The sequence below is a fragment of the Oncorhynchus masou genome, chromosome 13 (assembly GCF_036934945.1).
Source record: "Oncorhynchus masou masou isolate Uvic2021 chromosome 13, UVic_Omas_1.1, whole genome shotgun sequence".
Classification (NCBI taxonomy): domain Eukaryota; kingdom Metazoa; phylum Chordata; class Actinopteri; order Salmoniformes; family Salmonidae; genus Oncorhynchus; species Oncorhynchus masou.
Window position 1 is genome coordinate 39417640 of NC_088224.1, and position 18444 is coordinate 39436083.

The 18444-nt window shown below is 40.7% G+C and overlaps 1 protein-coding gene across 2 annotated transcripts in view; it reads left to right on the forward strand.

The window, feature by feature from the left end:
- Window positions 1–14818: 14818 nt before the first annotated feature.
- The window catches only part of LOC135551434 (transcription factor AP-2-epsilon), a 10499-nt gene continuing 6873 nt past the window's right edge, over window positions 14819–18444 (forward strand). Inside the window, exons 1-2 of one of the 2 annotated variants that reach the window (XM_064982651.1) lie at window positions 14819–14948; window positions 17294–17737. In XM_064982651.1, coding sequence (XP_064838723.1) covers window positions 14904–14948; window positions 17294–17737 — 489 coding nt within the window. In that variant the 5' untranslated portion in view covers window positions 14819–14903. Of the gene's footprint in view, window positions 14949–15712; window positions 15942–17293; window positions 17738–18444 lie in introns of those variants that run through there. The other variant, XM_064982652.1, reaches the window with a different exon arrangement.

Sequence of the window (18444 nt, forward strand, 5' to 3'; positions counted from 1 at the left end):
AGTAAGATCATGTTGCTAAATGTAAGAATCACCCATTCACATAAAAAAAATGACGGAAAGAATGTTGATTCAACCAGTTTGTGCCCAGTGGGCTGACTCTACCAAGAGAGGATCTTACATATCATTTGCAACTTCTGTGTTACTGTTCATGATCAATTTCTTTAAAAGTGTTTGATTTATTAATTTCATCATGATATAATTTGTTCTGAATAAATTATGCTTTTTTGAAAATATGTACTTGCTGTCTGTATAGGTGCCTCCCACCAGAATTTAGATAGTAAGATATTTGGCTTTTACATTCTAAGCTATTTTGGTATGCAATGCATCCTATGACGCAGGTGTTTGTTCAAACTCACCTGTTATATATTCTAGTGAGTATACTGGAACCTGGTTTTCTGGACAAACAATCAAGAGATTTCCTGTGGAGTGCTATATCAAATCAAATCAAATGTTATTGATCGTGTACACATACTTTGCAGATGTTATTTTGGGTGTAGCGAAATGCTTATGTTCCTATCTCCAACAGTAGAGTAATAGGCTACCAAACAATACAAAGCAATACACACAAATCCCCCAAAATATAAAGAAAGGAATAAAGAAATGTAAAAATATTACAACGAGCAATCTCAGAGTCTGGAATATGTACAGTGGCGACCAATCAATTTTTGAGCCCCACATTATTTCAATTTTTTTTGGTGAGGGCTTGCCTGTTTTGCATGTTATTTTGGCATTAATACGTGTCACATATCAGTTTCCAAACATTGTAAAAAAATATATATATATAATTTAGTTAATAAAGCCGCATACAAACGTGGTCTCTTTTTTGTTTTCTTGAGTAAGGCAGCTCCAAAATGCAGGTGTTTCATCCTAGCTCAGTGCTTTCTGTGATGGTTGGGCAAGCCAGCAGAGAATACAGATCGTTGTGCCGTAATTGGCTCAGTGTTCTGTCACTCATGGGGACACTACGACACCACCAAGCCTAAGGGTAGATCTTGAAAGCTCAAGCCCCTTGGGTGCTGCCATAGAGTTACATTAGAAGTGCACATCCAAGAAGGCTCAAGGTCATTGGCCACAGATAAAATTATGTCAAATCACGTTATACCTACTGTAGCTTTGATTGGACTGATCATGTCAGCATCATACCTTCAAAATCTTAGCTAGCAGTCATCATAATGAATCAAGTCGACAATCTACTGGCAAATCCTTTTTTAATCCTTGTCATGTGAAGAGAAATAATGAAGGGAAATTATAAATAAAACGTATCGGTGCTCATCGTCAATTGGACATAAACATTACACAACAAGTTGGAAATGGCTAATTCAACAGTGGCTAACTGCAAGCATTGCAATCAATAGCCTGCTATACAGTGGAGTGGCTGTGTGGTCCCAAGTCTAAGATTAAGGGTTTCTTTTCCTAGTTTAAAATTATAAACATTCAACATTCGTCATGTTGTCAATGAAGCATGATTTGTGCCATGCTTAAAACAACACCTCGGAACTGCAAAATCTGACTTTAGCTATGACTGGGAAAATATGTTTTGCACTTTCATCCAACTCGGAATTGTAAATCGGGAACTCGGGCCTCTTTCTAGAGTTTGACCTGAAGATCACTGACATCATCATGATTCAACCTTTTTTTTCTGCCTGAGTTCCCAGTTGTTTTGAAAGCACCATAAATCCAGAAAATGCCAGACTTTGATGACAAAATTTGCCCACGAAGGACTGCCGCGCCACCTTGCTGTTCAAGTGAGCACAGCACAACAAGGTGAGTCCAAAAATGTCTTGTATGCTGCTGCATAAATTATGTAATATGCCAGGGAGATATGTATACTGTAGCTAAGAAAGTAATACTAAGTGTATATTGTGTAATAAGCTGTCAATATCCCATGTGCCTCCCCCTAATAATTTGGTCTATTTTCACCTCTTAATTTTGCCCACTGTTCTGACTTGGTGGTGCACATGTAGCCTATAACCTGTTTTAGAGAAATGTAATCATTGAATATTGTAAGAGTTTTCATTGTCTGCTTATATGCACCCCTTTATGAGGGGGCATATAAGCTGGTGCACAATATCTAAGGACGTCTCGAGCTATTGCTCGCCTGAGGTAGAGTATCTCTTGATAAGCTGTAGACCACACTACCTACCAAGAGAGTTTTCATCTGTGTCCTTTGTAGCTGTTTACATACCACCAAAGTCAGAGACTGGCACTAAGATAGCATTGAGTGAGCTGTATTCCGCCATAAGCAAACAAGAAAATGCTCACCCAGAGGCGGCACTCCTAGTAGCCGGGGACTTTAATGCAGGGAAACTTAAATCCGTTTTAACAAATTTCTATCAGCATGTTAAATGTGTAACCAGAGGGAAAAGAACTCTGGACCACCTATACTCCACACACGGAGACGCATACAAACCTCTCTCTCGCCCTCCATTTGGCAAATCTGACCATAATTCCATCCTCCTGATTCCTGCTTACAAGCAAAAAATTAAAGCAGGAAGGCCCAGCGACTAGATCAATAAAAAAGTGGTCAGAGGAAGCAGATGCTAAGCTACAGGACTGTTTTGCTAGCACAGACTGGAATATGTTCCAGGATTCCAGTGACAATGCGTACATACCCCAACCAGAAGCCATGGATTACAGGCAACATCCACACTGAGCTAAAGGCTAGAGCTGACACTTTCATGGAGCGGGACTCTAACCCGGAAGCTTATAAGAAATCCCACTACGCCCTCCGATGAACCATCAAACAGGCAAAGCATCAATACAAGACAAAGATTGAATCGTACTACACCGGCTCTGACGCTCGTCGGGTGTGGCAGGGCTTGCAAACCATTACAGACTACAAAGGGAATCACAGCCGAGAGCTGCCCAGTGACACGAGCCTACCAGACGAGCTAAACTACTTCTATGCTCGCTTCGAGGCAAATAACACTGAAACACGTATGAGAGCACCAGCTGTTCCCGGAGGACTGTGTGATCACGCTCTCCGCAGCCGATGTGAGTAAGAACTTTAAACAGGTCAACATTTAAACAGGACGTGTAGTGCGAGCATGAGCTGACTAACTGGCAAGTGTCTTCACTGACATTTTCAACTTCTCTCTGTCCGAGTCTGTAATACCAACATGTTTTAAGCAGACCACCACAGTCCCTGTGTTCAAAAACACTAAGGTAACCTGCCTAAAGAACTACTGACCCATAGCACTCACGTCTGTAGCCATGAGGTGCTCAGTCCCCTCCTGTGGAGCAGGTTGAGAGCTTCAAGTTCCTTGGTGTCCACATCACCAACAAACTATTATGGTCCAAGCACACCAAGACAGTTGTGAAGAGGGCACGACAAAACCTATTCCTCCTCATGAGACTGAAAAGATTTGGCATGGGTCCTCAGATCCTCAAAAGGCTCTACAGCTGCACCATTGAGAGCATCCTGACTGGTTGCATCACTGCCTGGTATGTCAACTGCTCGGCCTCCGACCGCATGGCACTACAGAGGTTAGTGTGAACGGCCAAGCTTCCTGCCATCCAGGAACTCTATACCAGGTGGTGTCAGAGGAAAGCCCTAAAAATTGTCAATGACTTCAGCCACCCTATTCACTGACTGTTCTCTCTGCTACCGCACGGAAAACGGAACCGGAGCGCCATGTCTAGGTCCAAGAGGCTTCTATACAGCTTCTACCCCCAACCAATAAGACTCCTGAACATCAGGAGTGCCCCCCACCTGTCACCCCCTCTTTACACCACTGCTACTCTGTTGTCATCTATGCATAGTCACTTTAATAACTCTACCTACATGTACATACTAGCTCAACTAACCGGTGCCCCTGCACATTGAGTCTGTATAGGTGCCTCCCTGTATATTGTCTCGATATTGTTATTTTACTGCTGCTCTTTAATTACTTGTTACTTTTATCTCTTATTCTTATCCATATTTTTTATAACTTCATTGTTGGTTAGGGGCTCGTAAATTCACTGTAAGTTCACTGTAGTCGCAGCATGTGACTAATAAAATATGATTTGATTTATTTATCATACGGTTCTGACTTGGTGTACAGGAAGAACACTGTAAGAACGGCCCATTATCTGAATTCTGTCGCTGTACATTTCAAAAGTGCTGAACAAATAGTTATATTTACTACATCCGTCCGAGCTCGCTCATTAATGTCTTAATTGAAATTATGGATTGCCTCTTATCCACTTGTCGTCCCCTTATGCCATAGCTTGTACATCTTAATTGTCAGTAGAAACCACATTTGTTTAAGCAAGTCAGCCAGGCAGTAAACAAGCTTGGCTCCCAGTTGGGTGGGCCTATGCCCTCCCAGGCCCACCCATGTTTGCGCCCCTGCCCAGTTATGTGAAAATCATAGATTATGGCCTAATGAATGTATTTCAATTGGCTGATTTCGTTAACTGTAACTCAGTAAAATTGTTGAAATTGATGCATGTTTGTTCATATTTTAGTTTTATAAACACATATATATATTTAAAATTGAATTTAATATTTATTTAACTAGGCAAGTCAGTTAAGAAGAAATTCTTGTTTACAATGACGGCCTACCCCGGCCAAACCTGGACACGAGGCCAATTGTGAAACGCCCTATGGGACGTCCAATCACATCCAGATGTGATAAAGATAGGATTCGAACCAGGGACTGTAGTGACACCTCTTGGCACTGAAATGCAGTACCTTAGACCACTGTGCCATTCGGGAGCCCATATGAAGTGGATAAAAGAGTGTGTAAACATGATCAAAGTGACCAGTGTTCAATGACTATCTACATAGGGCCGTGTGGTAGCAGTGACTCAAGTTCAGGGCAGGATACTGGGCAGAGGTCGACTAGTGGTGATTATTTAACAGTCTGATGGCCTGAAGAGAGAGGCTTTTCAGTCTCTCGGTCCCAGCTTTGATATACCTGTACTCTCTCTGCCTTCTAGATGGTAGCGGGGTGTAAGGTGGCGACACAATGTTCAGGCACGGAACAGTGCAATATGTCTGTCCAATATGAAAAAAACGTTCTGTTCTTAAACTGATTGGCCAATCTTTAAGGGGCGCAAAATGAGCAGCGACGCTAATTGGAGTGTAAACTCTGGATTAGGAAACTAAAAGTGCTCCTGAGTGGAATTGACCCCAATTTTACTACGACTCAACATATAGGCTATTATGTACGGTGCAATATGCATGTCCACTTTTTTTTTTAAACATACTGAACATCGTGCAATAGGAATGTGCTAAATAACAATGGGATTTAAATGTTTTCTAAATGTTATTATAATATTAATTTATTAGCCTATTATTATTATTATTGAATGTTGTTAATGACCTTAGCGGCCTATAGGCCTAATATATTATTATTAACACTAGCATTATAAATAATGTTTTGTTATTTGTTTTGCTGATGTTACAATAATAACTATCTAGTAATCATTACTTTTAATGGTGTTAACAATATTGCTATTGTTATAATAAGATTTGTGCTATCAAACCTATTAACTTTTTTTCGTTTTTTGATATTGTAAAACAAAATTCTGCTAACATTTCCAAAATAAATGTTATGAATTTCGACCATTTGTATAATTTATTACCATCTTCATTGCGGGACTTTTATTTTCAAGGAAAATCGCCGAAGTCACGGCCTTGCTAGGTCTTGCTTATTCTTGCTGGCTTCTCAGAGGTCTTGTTTGCAGCGGTTGCGCCTTCACTCGGAAATAAACCTGAACAGGATTAATCCAATAATTTCCGTCTCGCCCAGCCATGTAATTGCAAACGATTGGAGTAATATATTTTTACCATGACAAAACACAATATTATCAAAGGATATTAAAATTGGAAATAATGTGCAATTTCGCTTTGCCAATACAAAAATATAAACGTCCCCCGAACGGAACACCAACCAAAATGTCGACCTTACATGTCAAAGAAGCTAATCATGATTGACCGATTATTATATTTTTATCATGTTGATTGGTTGTTTTAACCATAATGTTGATTGGTTGTTGTAACCATCATGTTTTGACAGCTGACTACGGTCGATCTCATTCTCATGTGCAGTGCGGAAAGTTGAATGAATAACTAAAGAGTGCAGCTAGCCTAAATGTGAGAATATTTGTAGCTACTTGCACTATTTCCATGTATTATTTTATCACAGTACTGTTTAATGTATGCCAAATAAAATGTTAAAATATATGTACGCGGAACGTAAACAATATGAGTTAGCTTAGCCCCTTGACCATGAATGACTCTCAGTTCCATTTCCATTACACTAAAGTGATGAAATGCGTGTTCTGTATGGAGCAGGGGAAGAGCCCCAACGCTCCGCTGAACATTACCACTCATCGCTTACGGTACGGTTTGGGAAGCATAAGGACCTCATCTTTCATATCAGTCAGAAATAATTTTCAAAAGACAACGTTAAATTGATACACACATTTTTAGGTTTAGTGTTCCCACACGGCCATATATCCCTGTTACAGCCTGTATTTTAATGGAAGACAGAGAGACCACCTATGCTAATTAGCTATCTAGCATGCGCCTAACACCTGTGTATGCGCCTAACACCTGTGTAAAGGGAGAAAGCCACCAGAAACCTGTTGTGAAAAATATTGTTGGCTGCAACTGCGACAAAGTTGGTTAAAACAGTGTGCAGCAGTGTAAAAATAGTGAAACTTAATATATATATATATATTTAGATAAAGATAACCTAAATATATTCACATCACCAAATAATTGATTAAATCACACTGTTTTGCAATGAAACAGAAGCCTCAGCAGCACTTGGTAGGGTAGTACCATGGTGAACCTGGAGGACAGCTAGTTTCCATCCTTCTCTGGGTACATTGACTATTAAAAAAAATTAAGAGGCTCATCTAGCACTGCAGTGCATAAAATGTGATGAGTAGTTGACTCAAAGAAAGAGAGACACTAGATGAACAGTTTTGAACAAATTTATTTATTTAAAAAATGAAGAAGTGCAAGAAGTGTTTTTTCTGTCTGATCACAGACAGCTGATGTGTTCTGTACTTAAGTCCACAAGCAGAAGGGAAAAGGTGAGAGAAGGAGAGCGCATATGTAAGAAGGAATAATACAATGAGCAAAGTGATCATGCTGTTTGTATGTGGCTGCTATGAAAGTGAACTGTGTTTGCGTGTGTTCATTCCACCCATTCTGTTGAAAACATTTCTTAAACGGAAGCAAATGGAACAAAACGGGGATAAACATACCTGAAATTGTCCAATAAAAACTCGTTTACAACTGTTGGATTAATGATTACACCCTAGATCAGCTAGATACAGGCAAGAGTGTGCAAGGTGGTATTGAATTTGTCACTGTCTGTCACCTTGATTACTCAAATGTTTCTCTTAACCTGTGCACCTACATTGTAAACTTTAATTCATTTGTAGCAAACTCATAATGGGTGCAGGTAAAATTTGAATATCATGAGGTAGCCTAAACCTATCGATGTTACATTGATCTGGGTGAAAGGAATATGAATGACAGTCATCCAATATGCTGTAATAAAAAAAGGCATGCTCATGAAAAATAAAAGTTGTGTCCTCCCTCATCGTAAACAGCAGCTGGCACCACTACTGGTGTACAGTAAGTGTGTCTTTTGCATTTGTGAAATTATTTTGATGTGTTCTGAAAGTAAAGTGCTTTATGTTTCTAGAACCATATCGCAATTGAGAATCAGTTAACTTTTAGATGGAGTATTTGGCTGTTTTGGCAGCCAGAGCCAGTCTACCTCTGAAATGATATAAGTTCCTTGAACCTTAAGGAATAGGGTAACGGTAATGTTAGCCTCCTTTAAAAGTACGGACGTCAAACGTTGTCTGCTGCACATACATTGGAGGCTCTAGACTAGATAGCCAGGTTAAATTGTTTGAGAGCATTTTTAAACTCTCCAAGTGGTCAAACGAGTGAGAAATATATGTCATTGTTAGTGCTGAGCGATTATTGCTTTTTGAGGTCGGTTTGATTTTGGTTCGATTATTATAAAATTATCTTGGGTTTCGATTAATTTGGTTGAATGCTGTAACACAATAAAATGGTTCATAAATGTCCCATGATGGTAGTGACTGCCTATTACTGCTTATCACTTATTAACCATAATTTATTCATATTACATTAATAAAATATTTCAGTTGTGTATATTACTTTGAATGCTGAAGTCGAGAGAGTATTCAGCCAGATGAGTGTGGTAAAAAGCAAACTTAGAAATCAGATGTCCTTGCAGACCCTTAATTCCCTCCTGTACATTCGATATGGACTGAGGCTGTCTGGTGAGGCTTGCTATGAGCACCAGCTGCCTGATAATGTTTTGTAGCTTTTTGGCACATCAGCTGCTTACTCATTTAAGTCAGCCCCCTTCAGTTGCTGAACCTGCCATAGAGAGCCTTGACCAAAATGACAATGACTCACTCTTTCTGTGAGCCAGCACAGCCGATGTGTGGAGGGGGGTCTGAAAAGAAAAAAAATTAACCTGAATTAGGGCCAGACTAGTTACCATAATTTTCTCACATTGCCATTTAACAGTTTTTTCTATTGTCTCTTTTTGGTCCATTTAGATTGTTCCCTGTGAACGCCCTAGATAGTTTACCACTAGGGTCAGGACTGATTAGGGGGGCCACCGCTCCACTTGACATGGTTACGCAGGAGGGTCATGAGGAGAGAATCAGTCTCTTCCTTATTGATTCTCCTGTGTTTCCCGTGGTGCTGGGCTTACCCTGGTTGGCCTGTCATGACCCCACTATTTTGTGGCAACAGAGGGCCCTCAAGGGGTGGTCAAAAGAGTGCTTAGGGAGGTGTGTGGGGGTTTCCATCGGTGCGACTACGGTGGAGAGTCCAGACCAGGTCTCCACCGTGCGCATCCCCTCAGAATAGGCAGATTTGGCTCTCGACTTCTGTAAGAAGAGGGCAACTAAATTACCACCTCATCGACGGGGGGACTGTGCGATAAATCTCCTGTTAGACGCAGCACTTCCCAGGAGTCACGTGTATCCCCTGTCACAGGAGGAGACGGTGGCTATGGAAACATATGCCACCCCCCTCCCCCCTCCTGCTCGGTGTGCGCCCAGTGCAAGGCTCCCAGGCACCTGCCCAGAGGTAAATTACAACCCCTACCTGTTCTACAACGGCTGTGGTCGTGCCTGTCGGTGGACTTCCTGACGGATCTTCCTCCCTCACAGGGCAACACCACGATCCTGGTCGTTGTGGATCGGTTTTCTAAGTCCTGCCGTCTCCTCCCTTTGCCCGGTCTCCCTACAGCCCTATAGACTGCGGAGGCCCTGTTCACTCATGTCTTCCTGCACTACGGGGTGCCTGAGGACATAGTCTCAGATCGAGGTCCCCAGCCTCTGATCGAGGTCTCCAGACGTCCAGGGTCTGGAGAGCGTTCATGGAACGCCTGGGGTTCTCGGTCAGCCTCACCTCAGGTTTTCACCCACGAGAGTAATGGGCAGGTAGAGAGAGTCAACCAGGATGTGGGTAGGTTTCTGCGGTTATATTGCCAGTACCGGCCAGGGGAGTGGGCGGCGTTCATCCCCTGAGCAGAGATGTCCCAAAACTAGCTCCTCTTCCATTAACCTCTCTCCTTTCAAGTGCATACTGGGTTGTCAGCCGGTTCTGGCCCCATGGCATCAGAGCCAGATCGTATGTTACAGGTTACTAATAGAAAATGATTCAAGTGAAAGTCACCCAGTAAAATACTACTTGAGTAAAAGTCTAAATTTATTTGGTTTTAAATATACTTAACTATTAAAAGTAAATGGAATTGCTAAAATGTACTTAAGTATCAAAACTAAAAGTATAAACCATTTCAAATTCCTTATTTTAAGCAAACCAGGTGGATTGGTAGGGGCACACTCCAACACTCAGACATAATTGACAAATTAAGCATTTGTGTTTAGTGAGTCCGCCAGATCAGAGGCAGTTGGGATGACCGGGGATTTTCTCATGATAAGTGTTAAAATTTGGGCATTTTCCTGTCAAAATGCAACTAGTCCTTTTGGGTGTCAGGGAAAATGTATGGAGTAAAAAGTACATTATTTTCTTTCGGAATGTAGTAAAGTGATTAGCTCACTAAAGAACTCTAAAGCCAAAGATGTGTTTGGGCTGGACACTACCTTTCTTAAAAACTACAAAGAGTCACTCATTGGCCCCATTACTAAGGTCACCAACACATCTATTGGTCTCAGGGTGTTTCCAAGGGTATGGAAGTCGGCCACAATAACGGCCATCTTTAAATCAAGCGACCCTGCTGACGTGAGTAACTACAGGCCCATTAGTATACTACCTGTACCTAACAGGACAACTGATTGCCCACCTCAACAACAGCCCCTTCACATTACACTCCATGCAGTTTGGCATCAGAGCGAAACACTCAACAGAAACGGCCAACTGCTTTCTTCTGGAAAATGTGATGTCCAAGATGGACAAAGGGGATTTTGTTGGGGTTGTGTTTCTGACCTAAGGAAGGCTTTTGATACTGTTAACCATGAGATTCTCATCATAAAATGAACCAAGTTCAACTTTTCCCCTGATGCCTTGAGATGGATGAAATCATACCTTGAAGGCAGAACTCAGTGTGTCAGAGTGAGCAATGAGCTGTCGCCCACTCTTAGCTATGATGTGAGCGTGCCACAAGGGTCAATACTGGGACCCCTCCTGTTCAGCCTTTACATTAATGATCTGCCCTCTGTCTGTACTGGGTCTGAAGTTCAAATGTATGCAGATGATACAATGATATATGTGCACGCAAAGAGCAAACAACACGCTGCACAAGAACTCACTACTGTAATGGTCCAGGTTACAAAGTGGCTCAGTGACTCGTGTTTGCATCTCAATGTGAAAAAAATGTTTGCATGTTGTTCACAAAGAGGGCAACAGATGCTACTGAGCCAGATGTCTACGTGTCAGGAGAGAAGCTTCAGGTGGTATCTGATTTGAAGTACCTTGGCATCATATTTGATGTAAAAAAGGTAATTCAGATAACCAAATTCAACCTAGCTAATTTCCGATTTATACGAAATTGTTTGACTACAGAGGTAGCAAAACTGTACTTCAAATCTATGATACTCCCCTACTTAACATACTGCTTGACTAGTTGGGCCCAAGCTTGCTGTACAACATTAAAACCGATTCAGTCTGTCTACAAACAGGCTCTCAAAGTGCTTGAAGCCCAATAGCCATCATCACTGTTACATCCTCAGAAAGCATGAGCTCCTGAGTTGGGAAAATCTTGTGCAATACACCAACGCATGTCTTGTATTCAAGATCCTAAATGGCCTGGCTCCCCCCCCCCCACTCAGTATTTTTGTTAAACAGAAAACCCAAACGTATGGCAGCAGATGCACAAGGTCTGCCATGAGAGGTGACTGTATAGTTCCCTTAAGGAAAAGCACCTTTAGTAAATCCGCTTTCTCTGTGAGAGCTTCCCATGTCTGGAATACACTGCCACCAGACACACATAACTGCACCACATATCACACTTTCACAAAATGCATGAAGACGTGGCTAAAGGTCAATCAGATTTGTGAACATAATCCCTAGCTGTGTGTTGCCGCTTTCCATGCTGTCTGTTGTCTGTAGCTTGTGAGGTGTGGAAACACTTTGTTGCTTTTATGAATTTTGTCTTGCTGCTTTTTGTTATATGTTGCTCTGTCTGTATGCTATGTCTTGCTTGTCCTATGTTGCTCTGTCTGTATGCTATGTCTTGCTTGTCCTATGTTGCTCTGTCTGTATGCTATGTCTTGCTTGTCCTATGTTGCTCTGTGTGTGCTCACTGCTCAATGATTGTATATATTGTAATTGTTTTTAATAACCTGCCCAGGGACTGCGTTTAAAAATTAGCCGGCTGGCTAAAACCGGCACTTTTATTGAAACGTTGATTAATGTGCACTGTCCCTGTAAAAATAAAATTAACTCAAACTCAAGTACAAGTTAAAGTCGGCAATAATATACATAGTAAAGTAAAGTACAGATACCCTCAAAAAATACTTAAGTAGTTCTTTAAAGTATTTTTATGTAAGTACTTTACACAACTGCACAATTTGAGAGAAATAAGCTTTTTATGCACATGGAACATTTCTGGGATCTTTTATTTCAGCTCATGAAACATATGACCAACACTTTACATGGACATTTTTGTTATATTATATTTTTGTTCAGTATACAGTTCCAGTCAAAAGTTTGGACACCTACTCATTCAAGTGTTTTTCTTTATTTTCACTATTTTCTACATTGTAGAATAATATTGAAGACATCAAAACTATGAAATTTACACATGGAATCATGTAGTAACCAAAAAGTGTTAAACAAATCTAAATATATTTTAGATTCTTCAAAGTAGCCACCCTTTGCCTTGATGACAGCTTTGCACACTTGGCATTCTCACAACCAGCTTCATGAAGTAGTCACCTGGAATGCATTTCAATTAACAAGTTTGCCTTGTTAAAAGTTAATTTGTGGAATCTATTTCTTTCTTAATGTGTTTGAGCCAATCAGTAGTGTTGTGACAAGGTAGGGGTGGTATACAGAAGACCAAATTCCATATTATGGCAAGGACAGCTCAAATAAGCAAAACGAAACAACAGACCATCATTACTTAAAGACATGAAGGTCAGTCAATCTGGAAAATGTTATAAACTTTAAAAGTTTCTTCAAGTGCAGTTGCAAAAACTTCAAGAGCTATGATGAAACTAGCTCTCATGAGGACCGCCACAGGAATGGAAGAACCAGAGTTACCTCTGCTGCAGAAGATAAGTTCATTTGAGTTACCAGCCTCAGAAATTGCAGCCCAAATATATGCTTCATAGAGATCAAGCAACAGACACATCTCAACATCAACTGTTCAGAGGAGACTGCGTGAATCAGGCCTTCATGGTCAAATTGCTGCAAAGAAACCACTACTTAAGGACACCAATAATAAGAAGAGATTTGCTTGGGCCAAGAAACACGAGCAATGGAAATTAGACCGGTGGATACCTGTCCTTTGGTCTGATGAGTCCAAATTTGAGATTTCTGGTTCCAACCGCCGAGTCTTTGTGAGACGCAGAGAAGTTGAACGGATGATCTCTGCATGTGTAGTTCCCACCGTGAAGCATGGAGGAGGTGTGATGGTTTGGGGGTGCTTTGCTGGTGACACTGTGATTTATTTAGAATTCAAGGCACACTTGCGGGCCGGGCGCAGTGCGTGCTAACCAAGATCGCCAGGTGCATGGTGTTTCCTCTGACACATTGGTGCGGCTGGCTTCCGGGTTGGATGAGCGCTGTGTTAAGAAGCAGTGCGGCTTGGTTGGGTTGTGTTTCGGAGGACGCATGACATTCGACCTTTGTCTCTCCCGAGCACGTACGGGAGTTGTAGCAATAAGACAAGATAGTAACTACTAATAATTGGATACTACGAAATTGGGGAGAAAAAGGGGGGTAATAAAAAATAAAATAAATAAAATAAAAAGAATTCAAGGTACACTTAACCAGCATGGCTACCACAGCATTCTGCAGCGATATGCCATCCCATCTGGTTTGCGATTTAGTGGCACTATTATTTGTTTTTCATCAGAACAATGACCCAACACACCTCCAGGCTGAGTAAGGGCTATTTGACCAAGAAGGAGTGTGATGGAGTGCTGTATCAGATGACCTAGCCTCCACAATCACCCGACCTCAACTCAATTGAGATGGTTTGGGATGAGTTGGACTGTGGAGTGAAGGAAAAGCAGCCAACAAGTCCTCAGCATGTGTGGGAACTCCTTCAAGACTGTTGGAAAAGCATTCCAGGTGAAGCTGGTTGAGAGAATGCCAAGAATGTGCAAAGCTGTCATCAAGGCAAAGGGTGGCTACTTTGAAGAATATCAAATATCAAATATGTTTTGATTTGTTTAACACTTATTTGGTTACTACATGATTCCTTGTGTGTCATTTCATAGTTTTTCTACAATGTAGAAAATAGTAAAAAATAAAGAAAAACTCTGGAATGAGTAGCTGTGTCCAAACTTTTGACTGGTACTGTTTATGGTACTGTAGTTAAAGTAAACAAATATCTTTCCATGTCTCCATGCATGTTGCTTTTTCTACCACTAGATGTCATTCTGACTGCAGTGTGGAACTTCGGGTCATGGTAAATCCCTGAATTATGCATGGTTTACTTATTGAAGTTATTTTGACACTGATATATTAGTGTAACAATTGTTTTTTTGTCAGATGAGATTCACAATCCATAAAACCGAAAGAATTTAGTTTTGACTTATTTTCTCCGAAATGTCAAGTTACAGTTAGCTGAATTTAACTTTCTTAATTTCTTTCTTACAAAAAGAGAATGTCACTGCATGACGATGATGTTTAATTTCCGATAAATGTAATTGATACAAAAAAGCAGGGTCTACAAATACCGGACAAAAGTTTTCAAATGATATAGTAGCAAGAAAGACACCAGTTGAGTGTACATTTCTAATAATTCATTTTGAATGGCTATATCTACGAAAATACTTAATGAGAAAAAGTATTTGCCTGTAATTAATTCAAATCTGGTCACTATACAGTTTGCTTAAAATGTCATGGTCATACCTAATGGCATAATTGCACATTGCCGTACAACTTCATGGATTCGACTTGGTAAATCTGATTGTGTAAATATAATCTATACACGTTTCCTTTTGGCATGAAACTCTCACCTTCTCTCAGCCCCAATTTAGCAGCCCTATTGACTTCCCTCACCTCCCGCCCTTACACCCCTCCCCAAACTTCCGTCTGTTGTCTCTGTGACTCATACAAAACTAGTGCTTCGCTACTCCAACTAACTCACTCTTCAGTCTACCTTCAGCTCGTCTCTATCCATCCTCCTGGTATCCGCTATAACCTCCTGCTCAAACCTAACTCCCATCTCTGCAACCCAGCCGCCCTTTACAACAACGTCATCATGCTTTGGAAATCGCGAACGAAGACTGAGCCCTACTGTCTTCAGGTAACATTATTTGGCTATGCTTGAAGTTTATAAAATGGTAAACGAATTTGGAAAATTGTTTTCTCTCGTGCTTTTACTGGTAGGGCTGCTTGCAATGAATATACACTTTTGTTGAAATAGTATGTGTAAAGTGTCAAGAACTCGTGTTAGAACTCCTTTGATGCTTTAATGAGTTTGAGGACCGATTTAGCAAATGGTAAGGTTTCCAATTTGGGTGCATGAAATGCTATAAATAACATTCACTCATTGTAGAAGACAGCACTCTTAAATTATTCAAAATTCTGTAAATATATTTCAAGAACACTTTAAAAGTTGTTTTGAATTATCTGTATCATCTAACAAAAAGTTGAACCAGATGGAAAGCGTGCGTAATGGTATGATTACGAGGCAGTTAAAAAAAGAAGGCTGGATATGGATTCATAGCCTAGCAAGTAGGGTATTTGATGCATATTGCGTGCCAAAATTATTTTTAGATTGTCTGGGGACAAGACCTCTCATTTTTGGCGTTTTAAACAGGAGGCAAATAAAATGGGGGATGTTTGGCTAGTTTAATAACTACATTTAACAACCGTCTAGTCTAAAAAGAAAGGTAGGTAAATAATTTTAAAAAAGACATAAATGTGGGAGAATGAATGAATGTCTAAATGAATATCTCTTTAAGAGAACTGGACCCCCCACCCCTCCCTTCATTCTGTTGAGCGCGTTCAGAAACCTATAAGTAGCGCGCATGGGGAAAATTTGGGACACTTTCTGACAGCGTGTCGCAGAAGCATCCTTAAACCGCACGTGCTTGAGGGTTGACACGTTGAGACATTTCTAAAAGAAAGAAAAAAAGAAGCTTGAGCTACTTCCTGCATGGATCTTGTAGACAGATGAAAGTAGCTTGGATTATAACTATTTGGTGACGTAGCTAAGACATTGACGGCATCCATATCCTAGACTGTGAATTTTTGGTAACCAGAAGAGATGTTAGTCCACACATATTCCGCTATGGTGAGTCCCTGTACATTCAATACTACGCGCTAGTCTGCAGCCCAGATTAGGTCCTGTATGGTCTTGTCATCTTCAATTTCTACAACTTTGTCTTGATTTGAGTGGGCACAGATACGTGACGTTAACTTCGCACTAGCGGCGCCGCTACTGTCATTGTCAGCTGTCTGGATAGATCGGCTGTATGCGGAATGTCAGATGGAGGGAGAATCGGACCGCATCAAAATGTCCGTAGAAATATTAATTTAAAGAGGGCCAACTAAACGAGGATGACACTTTGAGAGAAAAGTCCCATTGCGTTTTGCTGTGGTGAGCATAATGAAAGTTGAAACGGCTAAACATGTGAAGTGTACAAGGCATATACAGATGGTAGCCTGTATTAGTCTAGTTGCTATCAGTTATATGTTGACATTTAGAATTGTATATATATTTTAAATGACCGTTTGCTTTTGCTTTTAAACCCCCCCTTTGCTCGTTTCTAAAAATGGACAATGTTCCAACAACAAAATTGATCCGAGTGACCCAGCTTTAGAAAAATCGATTTTTTTAAAACCACGAAGTGCATGCATATGGAGAGGAATGTAGGCTACATGACAATTGGAGAATATTGCAAAATGACTGCATTGATAATGGTATGTTATTACACTATTACATGATGACTCTCAAATTCGTTCAGACAAAATGGCTAAAGAAGTTATGTTTAGGTTATATCGCTTTATATTTATTAACTTGGAAATATTTGCAACATTTTGTAAATATTTCATAGGCTCTTGTAGTCATAAATGTGTGCACATATTTTATCATATTGAGTGTTTCCTGGGGCAACATAATGCTGTAGCGCATTAGATACCTGTCCTTTGTTCTGTTGGGGTTCCCAGTGGCCACGACCTTTTTGACACTGCTAGGCAGCGATGCCAGGGGAACCTGCTGTCTGTCTGCATGCAAATCAAACCCTCCGTTTGAGTTATTTTGACATTTTAGAATTAAATAGTTGAATATTAGGATACACTGTATTATTTTGTGGTCAAGATGTTAGACTAAGTTTTGTGCAGTTCGATATAGGCTATCGAACTGATTTAAATTGTATTTCTAACGTCCTTTTCTTTTTGTGTTATATTTCAATTTCATTGCAGTTCAGTTAATCACCTAACACAATAATAACGAATTATAATGTGCTTATGATAAAGTTTAAGATACTATTTATAGTTTTGCAAAGATAATTTGAATCGAAAAAAATAAATATATAAACTTGAATTATAGGCCTGACATTTGGTGCATTTAAATCGACGCATTTCTATGTAATATATAACATGTGTGGATTTACAAGCCTAACCAACTTTTTAATTTACGCACAGGACCGCGCAGACGGACTGACCGGCTCCTCGCCGAGTGGGCGACTGTCCCAACTCTCCTCGCTGAACCAGGCAGCTTACTCCTCGGCTCCCCCGCTTTGCCACACACCGGCCTCTGATTTCCAACCTCCGTACTTCCCCCCTCCATACCCACAGTCTTCGCTCTCATACTCCCAGAGCCAGGACTCTGCATACTCTCACTTATCGGACCCCTACAACTCCATCAACTCCATCCATCAGCATCAGCAAGCGGCATGGCACTCGCAGAGATCGCGGTCGGACGAGGGGGCGCTATTGTCACAGTCACACCGGGCTTTAAGCCTCGACCCCCGTCGGGAGTACCCCGGTGTACCCCGGCTTCTCCACGGACTCGGGGAGGGTGCCGCAGCTCTAGGAGACGGTCCTCTTGGAATGCATATTGGACATCACGGACTGGAGGACATGCAGGTGGGTTTATTTGTGCGTGGACCTTTTTATTATTCCTTCTCTCATTCACAAACACTATATTGGTCGTGCGTAAAAGTCACCTTCTAGCGAAAAGCCTAAACCATGCACCCATTATGTAGATAATTGCTGCATTAGTTTACTATTTTTTTAAATGGAATAATCTATAACAACTATTCCAATAATTGTGTGTATGGCAAGGATTCTTTCTGTCACTTTTCTTTTGTTACTGTGATTGTCATTTCTTTTTGTGCGTATTTTTTTGTGCGTATTTTTTCGTTTTTTCTTCCAAAGGGCCCACCCTACCAAAATACCTAATTGTAAATGCAATTCATATTGTAAAATGTTGCATATTTACCAACATTTGGACTAGTAGTTGTCTCGAAGTGGTCACCTGTCAAATTGAGATGACCTTGCTCTTCGCCCTGATCTTATTGTGAGAGTATACGCACCGTTTTAACACTTTATTTAGGGACCGTGGACATCTTCTTCTTGTAAATAGGCTGGGAACGTGATGTTTGCGTCGATGGGATACATGTAGGCCTAATCATGTTCAATGGAATTGGTCCACTAATTGCAGGGCCTCGCTTGTCTCGTTAGCTTAAAAATTATATGAGTTAAACCTAATCCCCAAAGTGTTGTTGAGGTAAATATAACGAGCAGAGATCAAACAATTACATCTGATAGCAACTAACAATTACATTATTAGA